Raw genomic sequence first — 11,968 nt, forward strand, 5'->3', positions numbered from 1 at the left:
GAGCGAATTAGCCCATAGACACAGCCCTCTGAGTTTCTCGCCGGATCTTCTCAGTGGGCTGCGTTTCCGATCCGGTGGCAGAGTCTGCGAAGCACTGCTCTTTCTAGGGTCAGTGTTAGCAACACTCCGGTTTGAGCTCCATGAGCTCACACGTTAGGGTGAAGCTGTAATAGCCTCTCAAGGCTATCATGATAGGTAGGGGAAAAAAAGGGCTATTTCGGTAAGTCCAAGATGTTCAAACTTGCTGTTTACAAGTAGGACACTTTTCCAACTTCTCCCCTATACGAGATGGTCCTCCTTATATCTGCCTCCACATTTTCTTGTCAAGGCTTAATACTCTTTTACCGCCCGCTGGATGTACTCCAAAATGAACCAGCTCATGACGAGATTGCACAGTAAATCTTTTTTGAATCGTTAATTTTTAAATACTCCTAAAGCATGAAAAAACAACTTAAAATTTACCCGATCATGTTGAGTTATAATTTTAGATTTTACTGAAAAATAAAACAAAACTATGTTTCAAATAAAGGATTTACTCGCCATTAAACATCTGCGAAAGACTTTAAGTATGAAAAATAGCACAAAATACATTCATTGAAGTTTCTGTCAATTCTTTCTATTATGTAGGCGCACTAAAACTTTATTTCATTTCATTTACATAATTCAACATTAACCCAAAATCAATTTCAGATAAATTAACTAAATTTAATTCCACTTAATTTTTATTTTCATAATTAAACAAACGTGCTTTTGACTTTTAAATAATACAGTGTATAAGAATACATATTTAAGAAACAGATCATGTCTTATACCGGTCACTCACATGCGCACGAATACGCAAACCCGCAAGTGTGGGACGACATTTGCAAATGATTATGCAATGTTTTCGCTGCATTCGTGGTTTTCCAAGCTGTGTCGGTTTTTTAACAGACATCAAAGCGCGCGAACCACGAACCTTCGCGTAGTCTCCCACACATTTGTTTGCCCAGTTGCGCCGATGATTGCGAAGGTGACGGACGTGTCGCCATTTTCATAGTTCGTGACGTCTACTGTATAGCGTATCTTCATCAAAAGAAATCCCATAAAAACAGCATGGCTGTTAATGATGTCTGGGAAAGAATTCAAAACTCTTTTTCTCTTCAATGTTCTATTGACGAATTAAAAAGGAGGAGAAATTCGTGAGAGATTCGTAAACAAATGTAGGAGGAAGCGCAAACGGGTTCGCAAATTGAGTATGCGAACCTATTTGCACAGCCGCTAGGTTTGCGAATGAATGTTTGACGGCCCTTCACATGTGCGCAAACATTCGTACAATGTACGAATATTTGCGCGCATGTCAGTGGCCGGCTTTATAGCATAATTCCATCGCCTGTCTTGTGTTTGAAAAACGAAACATGAAGATCAAAATTGACGTTTTGGTTGGCATACAATTGTTTTTTAGGTTATGTTATTATTATTTTCACAACATTGCCTTTATTTACATTACAATAAAACATAATGGCACCTCTAGAATCTTTAGATATTGAATTAAGCGAGAAACACATCGAAACAGTCGGCAAATTCGTAGCGGACATAAGAAACAAGTGAGCATAAGTGAAAGTTTATCATTTCTCAATTCTTTTAAAGTGTAATTTTTCTCAAATATTTACTTTCTTGTTAAGTAAATACAGTTGGTTGTATAAGTACAGAGCACATGAAAGCTGTGGCTGTCTACTGTTAACAATAAAAATATACTATGAATGGGTAATTCAGCACCTTTTTAAAAAATGACATAGTCAATGGTAATGGGAAGTATTGTGCAAACATGCATAGAAGTTATTAAACTATCAAACTAGGAGTTATATATGATATGTTCCGCATGTCATTTGCCTGGCTTAGGTGACATAGAGATCTTTTATCTCACCTTACGGTAAGCAGCGGCTTGGCTCTGCCCCTGGCATTGCTGACGTCCATGAGCGACGGTGACCACTTACCATCAGGTGGGCCCTATGCTCGTCTGTCTACAAAGGCAAAAACAAAAAAACATTACGAGTGCCAGATCGATATAAGAAACAAGAACCGCACAGACTCAGAATTCTAAATACCTATAGTCTACAAGAAATCAAATTCACTGCACCAGCGACACCATCAGAATGTTCTAATTTAAATTTAAAAGTAATTTTACGTTTCAGTAAATTATCTGGCTCAGAGCAGATAGCGGAGGCGACGCTAACACTAGTGGAGAAGATTATCAGCGAGTCTAATGCAACAGCACGGTATGTTAGACTTTTTTATAAAGAATTTGGCTCCAACGCCTTCGCGATTGATTTTGCCGAAGTCAAAGTATTTACAAAAATAGAGAATGCTTAGAGAGGAAAAAAAAATACTAAATCTAAATACAAATAAATTTTGGTCAGTTTTTCCATACGTGAATCTGTGGTTTTAAGAGCAGCACAAACAAATATATGTTAGACTAACTACTTTAGAGATAAATATTATTCGCAGAAAAAAATTTACACAGAATATTTACATGTTTATGAATAGACTAAAGTTAATAAACAATTAATATTAATAGGCCGGGGAATGTCATTTGGAAGGATATCACAAAGAGGGGATACAATATTGAGGCCGTTGAAGAAAATGTGATCCAGGGTACCCTCATCTAATCCACACTCAATGTTAGACTTATGATTAGACAGAACTGTTTAATACTGATTCGGGACAATTAATTTCATGATATAAAGTTGAATGTGTTTGATGTGTCATTTGCAGTGGCTATTCAGAAATATTCAGGGCAATACGTACATAGAGCCCATAGACATCTACAACGTAAATGCGCCACCCACCTCGAGATATAAGTTCTAAGATCTCAGTATAGTCACAACGGCTACCCCACCCTTCGAACCGAAACGCATTACTGCTTCACGGCGGAAATAGGCGGGGTGGTGGTACCTACCCGTGCGGACCCCCAAGAGGTCCTACCAACAGTGATTACGCAAATTATAATTTTGCGGGTTTGATTTTTATTACACTATGTTATTCCTTCACCGTGGAAGTCAATCGCGAACATTTGTTAAGTACGTATTTCATTAGAAAAATTGGTACCCGCCCGCGGGATTCGAACACCGTTGCAACGCTCGATACGAATGCACCAGACGTCTTATCCTTTAGGCTACGACTAACGTGGCCAAATTTATTTTGAAGTAGTCATGGTATTTTGTGTTTCCTCAAGGGAACTTTGTGGAGTCCTCCGTGCGGCCGCTCGTCGTATCAGCTCAAGTTTACCACTGGAGCTGGTAGCGATCAACATGATTAGGAGAGTTTTAAGAGCCATCAGGGATGAAAACAGAGCTTCCGTAGACCAGGTATCCATATTAAACGCTTCATAATCTTTGTTGCGCCCACAAAAATGACAATTATTGAAACACAAATATTAGTTTTTGTCTAACTTAAATTTTCTTTTCAATTTTTTTATTCAAATGACTTGATAACTAAGTATTTTGATTCAAAAATGTTGGTTTTACAATTAATTAATTGACATCCTTAGCAACTACCATACTTAAAATTAGAAAAAAAAAACTGTTTGGCCCGAGGTCAAATTTTCATCTGCAATGTGGCCCGACTATCAAAATATTTGCCCACCTCTGCTATAGACATTTTACTGTCTAAATTTTAGACATCTTCCGGAAACTATGGTAATCATTTTGTCACGTCAACTTTGTGTCCAAATTTATGTAACTTCATGTTGTTACTTTAATAGTCAATTCAATTGCGGTAGGCAGCGGCTTGGCTCTGCCCCTGGCATTACTGAAGTCCATGGGCGACGATAACCACTCACCATCAGGTGGGCCATATGCTCGTCTGCCTACAAGGGCAATAAATAAAATAAAAAAAATTGGATGTCACCAGTTCTCCCCGGTATATCTTATCTTGTGGACAACAAGAGTCATAGTAAGCAATCCCTGATTGGATAGTTCCAGAGTGGTGAGGGTGTAGGAGAGAGTCTCCAAGGTCTGGTTCTGGCGACTCCGGCCCGGCACAGCATCGTGCCTTCAACGGATCAGGACTTGAGGGAACCTATAAGAGATCACATCGCAGAGGTGAGGTGATTGTACTGATATAAGGTATAGACTTGTGTCAGGAGCATTGATCCTAATTCTCATTACGGTTAGTTATGTGCTAACTTTTCCTTTATAATTGCCCGGTGTTGAATAGTTACCTTAGCTAATAGACATCATGTCTGTACCGCCATTTTTAAGATGAGTTTTAAGGACAACGGCCTCACCCTTCAAAAACCATTACGACTTCGCAGCAGATACTGGTGGGGTCGTGGTACCTACTCTAATGGTCTAACTATAGACTACTCGTCATTTCGGATCCTCCCGATCCACTAACGGTATTTTGGGTACGGTGATCGGATCCCGCAGGCGGGTACCAAATTTTCTAATGAAATGCGTACTTGACAAATGGTACTGGTGGTAGGACCTCTTGAGAGTCCGCGCGGATAGGTACCACCACCCTGCCTATTTCTACCGTGAAGCAGTAATGCGTTTCGGTTTGAAGGGTAGGGCAGCCGTTGTAACTATACTGAGACCCTTAGAACTTATATCTCAAGGTGGGTGGCGCATTTACGTTGTAGATGTCTATGGGCTCCAGTAACCACTTAACACCAGGTGGGCTGTGAGCTCGTCCACACATCTAAGCAATAAAAAAAAAAAAAAAAAGTTCACGATTGACTTCCGCAGTGAAGGAAGACCATCGTGTAGTAAAAATCAAACCCGCAAAATTACAATTTGCGTAATTACTGGTGGTAGGACGTCTTCTGAGTCCACGCGGGTAGGTACCTCCACCCTGCCTATTTCTGTCGTGAAGCAGTAATTCGGTTTGAAGGGCGAGGCAGCTGTTGTAACTATACTGAGACCTTAGAACTCTAACTCAAGTTAGGTGATGGCATTTACGTTGTAGATGTCTATGGGATCCAGTAACCACTTAACACCAGGTGGGCCGTGAGCTCGTCCAACCATCGAAGCAATAAAATTTAAAAAAAGGGGTGTATCGTTGTAATGTATTTACTATTACTAGTGGTCCTCGCGGTAGTCGAAATTCGACTATAATTAATTAAAATTATAAGTTTCAACATTATTATGGTCCTATTGTTACAGATTTCGCCAAGACTACACTATACATAGACAAATACTCGTAATATTAAAGATAAACAATACTAACCTTTTCTCCGTTTGACTACAGAGTTTAAGCAATAACAAAAGTTTTACAATAAATAAAGAGTATGTGTGAGTGTGCGTCAAATACATGGTAGTGTGTGTAATGTTTTCTTTATTGATTTAAAGTATTTTAAGCCATAATTTAAAAAAATAATAGCATTGTGCACTTCTTCTCTATATTCTCTATAAGTGTGGGAAATTTCATACTCCTCCGTCCGCGCAATTTTCGTAAAAAGGGATACACAAAGTTTTTGCTTCACGTATTAATATATAGATAAACCGTGTTACCGTCGGCAGCTCCGAACCGAGCTGGAGACAATGAGGTCGTCCATAACGAGTCAGGCCCGCGAGCACGTGCGGGCGGACGAGGTGCTACTCACGTTCGGGGCCAGCGCTCTGGTCGAGCGGTTCCTGAGGCCGACCCAGAATAGGAACTGCAAGGTCGTCGTCGCGGAAGGGACTGACGTCGGCGAGGTGATGATGATTCTCGTGTATATATCGGCTTAACACCTCTTTTTTTCTTCTTCCTACCTATGCTCATAGCCTTGAGAGGCTATTTCAGCTTCGCCCTAACGTTTGCAGGTGAGCTCACGGGGCTCAAACCGGAGTGTTGCTAGCACTGACCCTAGCAAGAGCGGTGCTTCGCAGAATCTACCACCGGATCGGAAACGCGACCCACTGAGAAGATCCGGCGAGAAACTCGGTGGGCTGTGTCTGAGGGTTAATTCGCTCGTCGAGCCCTTCGTCGCAAGCGACGGATTCGACGAGGACGGTGACCGGTGCTTGTGGTGCATAAAGCACCGTTAATGGACCAGGAGGATCCGTAATAACGTGCTTTGGGCGACGTTGACGGCTTACCATTCGACGGCTTAACACGCTTGTGTTAGTTTGTATGTACACGTCCTTACGGGTCCATCAGATCAGACTCTTGCATTAGGCGACTTTAGCTCTAACACTAGCAGTAGGGAGTCCGGAAACCGTATCCTAAACTACTTAGTTATGGACATGTGATGCGTAGAGAGAAGATGCATGTGACTAGGAGATGTATTGAAATGGTAGTGCAAGGTAGGGGGGAAGAGGTCGACCGAAGAAGACGTGGATAGAGTGTGTGAATGACGATATGAGAGAGAGAGAGAGAGAGAGAGAGAGAGGAGTGAGTGTTGAGATGACGGCTGATAGAAGAGAATGGAAGAGAAAAATTAGCTGTGCCGACCCCACCTAGTGGGATAAGGTGGAACTTCTCAGCGATTCCGATCCGGTAGTAGATTCATTAGCGAAGCAGCTACTCTTCAGTTGTTAGGTCTTCTTTGAAGGCGCTCGGGCAGCTGTTAGCAAATCCCGCCTCTCCTGGCTGAGCCCTTGCTCGCTCACCTGTCCTAGTGAAACTGGAAAAGCCACCAGTAATCCTTCCTTCAGAAAAAATAATAATAATGTGTATATTTGTTTGTAACAGAATATTTTGACGGATTCAAAATGACCGATCAATTTGAGATTTCGCACCTATTTGTTGACTCTTTTTCAATGATAACTATGTTTTGGTTCCCTCCCTCCCTCTACCTCACCTTCTCCCCATCCCTCTACCCTCTATAGCGTTTATACCCCCCCCCCTTCTACCCCCCCCCCTCACCCTTCCCTCTACTCTCTTTCCCGTTTCTACGTTTTTTTTTTTCGGGCCGGGGGCCGATCCCTCTACGAGGTCCCCGCACCTAGGGGGCGCGCGGGGTATGTAGGACTTGATGATCTGCAAGGTGTTGGGAGCAGACCTACTTTCCCGTTTCTACCTACCCCCTCTCTCTCAAATTGTTTGCCGCCTTTTAACGCGGTCACGCTTTCCTGTTTGGAGAGTGGGAGTGCTGGTAGTACTGGGAGTGGTAACACAGCGGAGACTTAGACTACATATGTCAAAGTGGGTGACGTCTATGGGCTCCGTCAACTTTATCATCAGGTGGACCGAGAACAAATGAATATTTATTTTAATTAAATAAAGTTTTGCCTGCAGAGTCACGCCATGGCGCGGAGGCTGAGTAATTCTGGTGTTTCGGTCACGGTCATCAATAGTTCGTGTGTGTTCGCGGTGATGTCCAGGGTCAACAAGGTGTGTCACTTTGAAATCTGTTTAAATTATGAACGTGGTAATAAATACGTCGAAAGAAGTTTCACTTCTGAAGCTAATCTCTTATGAATTGACGAATTTCTGGTGTTTTCTGGTAGAAGTGATGTTAGTGCAGCCTGTAATATAAAGTGACGATGATGAAATGGCTTGTAACGTAGAAGAAGTGCAACTTCTTTGCTGGTTAGGAGAAAAAACATGTTTTTCCCGCTTGCTATTTCTATTGAAACCTGCTTCACGACGTTATTCATTTGAAACTACGACCTCATGTTGTCCACAGACCACGATGACCTGTGAATATTAAATAGTTTTAAATAAAAACTATTAAAATATACTGAAAACTGTGAAATATTTTATAAATCGATATCTTTTTTTTTTAATTGCTTAGATGGGTGGACGAACTCAGAGCCCACCTGGTGTCAAGTGGTTACTTGAGCCCATAGACATTTACAACCTTGAGATGTAAGTTCTAAGGTCTCAGTATAGTGACAACGGCTGCCCCACCCTTCAAACCGAAACGCATTACTGCTGCAACGGCAAACGGCAGAAATAGGCGGGGCGGTGGTACCTACTCGTGCGGACTCACAAGAGGTCCTACCACCAGTCCACCAGTCTCAATCATGTCTCCGTGTGTCGGGGATCAGGTGGTGGTCGAGGTGCAGGCTGCGATGGGGGGCGGCGCGGTCCTTGGGGACGCGGGCCTCCATTCCGTCACCCTCGCCGCTAAATACTACAAAATACCGGTAAATCATCATCATCATCATCACCATCATTCTCCTACCCTTCTCCTAGTTACCTGGAGTCGGCGTAACATGTCTTCTCCTTCCACACTCCTCTATCATATACCATTTCTTCGCTCACTCCCCTCTTACACATATCGTCTTTCACGCAATACATTCATATACAGGGTGTTCCCAAAAAATATTGTCAAGCCGAAATCCAGAGGTAGGTTTTTTTTAAAATATTTTTTTTAATTTGTGTTAAGCCCTTTTTTTGGTGTAGAAGTAAATTTCCATCCATAGATCTAAATTAATCTTTAAAAAAACTTTTTGAAAGTAAAAAAGTTAAAAATCCTGTATTTTTTTGTAAACTTTCAAGCGTAGTTAAAAAATAATCTATACATATAAATAAAATTGGAGTGTCTGTTTGTAATATTGAAATAACCGCTTTTTGCTACATGCATGTGAATATGTATACGGTACATACACCAAAATAATATTTTTTACAATTTTTGTCTGTCTGTCTGTCTGTTTGTTCCGGCTAATCTCTGGAACGGCTGGACCGATTTTGACGGGACTTTCACTGATAGGTAGCTGATGATATGAGGAGTAACTTGAGCTACATTTTTGAGACTAGCTTCGCCCCGCGGCGTCACCCGCGGTACGACAATAACCGTGGGTAACATCGCGAGACGCAGCTATCAATAATAAAATTTAATGTTTCCGAAGCGAAGCGAGGGCGGGTCGCTAGTGTTACATAAACCTGTGTACATACATGGATGTAAATACTTGTGTACCTTTTAATATTCGCGCCGCAGTGACCAAAAAAGTCTGGTCCGTCTCTGTGCAGGTAGTGGCATTGGCGCCTCTGTACCGGATGCTGCCCCATCATCTCTACGACCCCCAGAGCTTCGGTTCCCTGTCGTCGCCGCTACAGACCATGGAGTACGCGTAAGTTCGAAAAAAAAAAAAAAAACAGCCGTGTCCGTACGCTTCTGTGCTCTACGCGGCCACAGAGCATAGAAGAGAACAGGCTTGCTTTTTTTAAGAGGTTTACTGGTGTTTTACTAGTGGTAGGACCTCTTGTGAGTCCGCACGGATAGGTGCCACCACCCCGTCTATTTCTGCCGTGAAGCAGTAATGCGTTTCGGTTTGAAGGGCGGGGCAGCCGTTGTAACTATACTGAGACCTTAGAACTTAAATCTCAAGGTGGGCGACGCGTTTACGTTGTAGATGTCTATGGGCTCCAGTAACCACTTAACACCAGGTGGGCTGTGAGCTCGTCCACCCATATAAGCCCAGACGTGAATTAGAGGAGCTCTTGGTTTAGGGTCGCGCCGTGGGTCGACAGATCAGATGGTCAGATCTGGTCAAGGAAGCGGTTGGAGGTAGTCCATACAATGTGGTCCGTGACATCAATGATCGAACACCGTGGAGGAAAATTACATGTGGTCTTTACAATAAAATCATTTTTTCTTACACTCTTTTTAATTCAAATTTATTAAAATTTATTTTCCATATTTTAGTTGGATTTTCTATAAAAGCGTATTTTGGTAGTTTTTTTAACCTATTATTTATTTTTCATTTTTTAGTTGAATTTAAATTTTTTCAATCTTTTTTTTAAATATTGAATTGTCATCGATCCTTAATAAGTATACCAAATTTGGAGTTAATCCGACGTTTTGAAGGGGGTCAAAATCATGTTCAAAGATTCCGTTACATACTAACATACATACGTCTGAAGCTAATTGTATACCACGGGCCAGTCGGTGTGGCTGGGCGGTGACCCATAGCGCCACTGACGCTTGAACTAAGCGATGTAATAATAATAATCGTCAGCTACATACTTTGGTTTAACCACAAATGACGTCACACGTAAGCAATTTTTTTTTTTTGTAACAGCGATTGCGGCTCAGACTCCCTGCAGGTCCTCGCTCCGAAGTTCGACTTCGTTCCGCCAGACCACATCACGCTATTCATAACTAATCAGTAAGTGACAGCTGTTATTGTCATCGTCAAGGTTCAGATGTGCCACAACCCTATATGACTCAACGTAGCAGTTGAGACTTCTCATGTGATGCCCATGGGCTCCTATCCCCTTGAATACGTTAGTTGGGAGTCCACGCGCGTCCCCTGGCGTATGCTGTCAGATACCTATTTCGTGGTTACAAAATCACCATCAAGGACCGTATACAGCACCAAATGGCCGTGTAAGGAACTGTCCTATACAGTATCTCCTCAAATGTCTTTCTTCAAATGAGGCTTGAGGAGTCCACAGCACTCAGCAGGTGCTCATATGAGCCTCTGTTTAGCTCATATCCGTGAACAACCGCCTCCACCCTCCACCGGATGGATTCGTCTCCAGAAAAAGGCAATGCTTAAAAGATGGGTGGACGAGCTCACAGCCCACAGTTAAATGGTTACTGGAGCCCATAGACATCTACAATGTAGATGCGCTACCCACCTTGAAATATAAGTTCTAAGGTCTCAATATAGCAGCGGTCGGGGAACTTTTTTAATAATTATTACCCCAAAATATTTTTGTGTAAGTTGATATTGCCCTATGGCGAAGAACGAAATCGCTTCTTTTTAGCATCTTTCATATTATAGCCCCCGTGATGATTTTGCAAAAAAAAACTTATTTTTTCGTTTCGTTTCATTTCGTTTCATGGAGTTTGAAATCACAACGATTCTAAAGAAGTTTCACTTCAATATATACTTTTTACTCACAAAAGTTTCATTTTTACCCCCCAAAATTTCATTTTACCCTATTCGAGGTAATTTACCCCGGTTCCTCGACCGTTGCAGTATAGTTACAACGGCTACCCCACCCTTCAAACCGAAACGCATTACTGCTTCACTATTATAATGCCCCTCTTCGCTTTCTCGAGGCCATCAGTTCGTGGCTTCAAATAAAATTGTCTTAATGTTTCGACTGTGTCCACAATGTTCTAGAGCATTCTAGAGATGTTCCAATTCTTTCGATATCAGTTTTCGCTGTTTAACGACAGATGGCGCTACTCGTACTGACAATGTTTTATTATTTTTATTCTAGGGGAGGAAGCTGCCCGTCCTACATCTACAGATTACTGTCAGAGATATACGATCCTAAAGATTATCAAATTTGATTGTAGGGTGTGTAAATAAATAAATTTATAATTATATTTTATTATGAGGTGTTTTATTTACGACTAGCTGACCCGGCAGACTTCGTAGTGCCTTTAGCGATAAATAAAAAACTAAACTAAACTTTTTGTATGAAATAAACTTAAAACAAACAAAAGGAATCCGTCCGACGGGGGACACGTCAAAAGAAAAACAAAATTGTTATTTTTATTTAATTCCGAGCATTTTCATATTTATCTACCTTTTAAACCTTCTCTGGACTTCGACAAATAATTCAAGACCAAAATTAGTCAAATCGGTCCAGCCTTTCTCGAGTTTTAGCGAGACTAACTAACAGCAATTCATTTTTATATATAGAGATAGATAGATAGATTAATAAAGATGGGTTGATTTTTTTAGATTGGAATTGGTATAGAGTAAAGTCGTCCGTGGTCTAATGTGTAAGACGCTCAATGTATTGGTGCTTTGACTAACTCAACCCACTTCGAGAAAGCGGCACGACATGAGAATCCTCTCATCGTGGCCGCCGGTAACTACATTCCCGATCCTGCGGACATAATGGTAAACAGTCGACGTCGCCCTATACACGTCATTACGGATCCGTCCGATCCACTAACGGTGCTTTTAGGTACCTCAAGCACCGGTCACCGTTCTCGTCGAACCCGTCGCTTGCGACGAAGGGCTCGGCGAGTAAACTAACCCATATACACAGCCCACTGAGTTTCTCGCCGGATCTTCTCAGTGGGTCGCGTTTTCGATCCGGTAGTAGATTCATTCGCGAAGCAGCTGCTCTTGAGTTGTTAGGTCTCCCT

General features: G+C 41.8%; 1 protein-coding gene across 1 annotated transcript; it reads left to right on the plus strand.

The window, feature by feature from the left end:
* Nucleotides 1-1,477: 1,477 nt before the first annotated feature.
* Nucleotides 1,478-11,194, plus strand: LOC733083 (eIF2B-beta protein). The gene is given in 10 exon segments (NM_001044187.1): nucleotides 1,478-1,583; nucleotides 2,172-2,255; nucleotides 3,212-3,344; nucleotides 3,954-4,079; nucleotides 5,499-5,675; nucleotides 7,201-7,296; nucleotides 7,956-8,054; nucleotides 8,881-8,981; nucleotides 9,933-10,019; nucleotides 11,086-11,194. Coding segments are annotated over 10 exon segments (1,062 nt in total). The 5' UTR covers nucleotides 1,478-1,497; the 3' UTR covers nucleotides 11,159-11,194.
* The last annotated feature ends 774 nt before the right edge of the window (nucleotides 11,195-11,968 follow it).

Source organism: Bombyx mori, chromosome 24 (assembly GCF_030269925.1).
Source record: "Bombyx mori chromosome 24, ASM3026992v2".
Taxonomy (NCBI): Eukaryota; Metazoa; Arthropoda; class Insecta; order Lepidoptera; family Bombycidae; genus Bombyx; species Bombyx mori.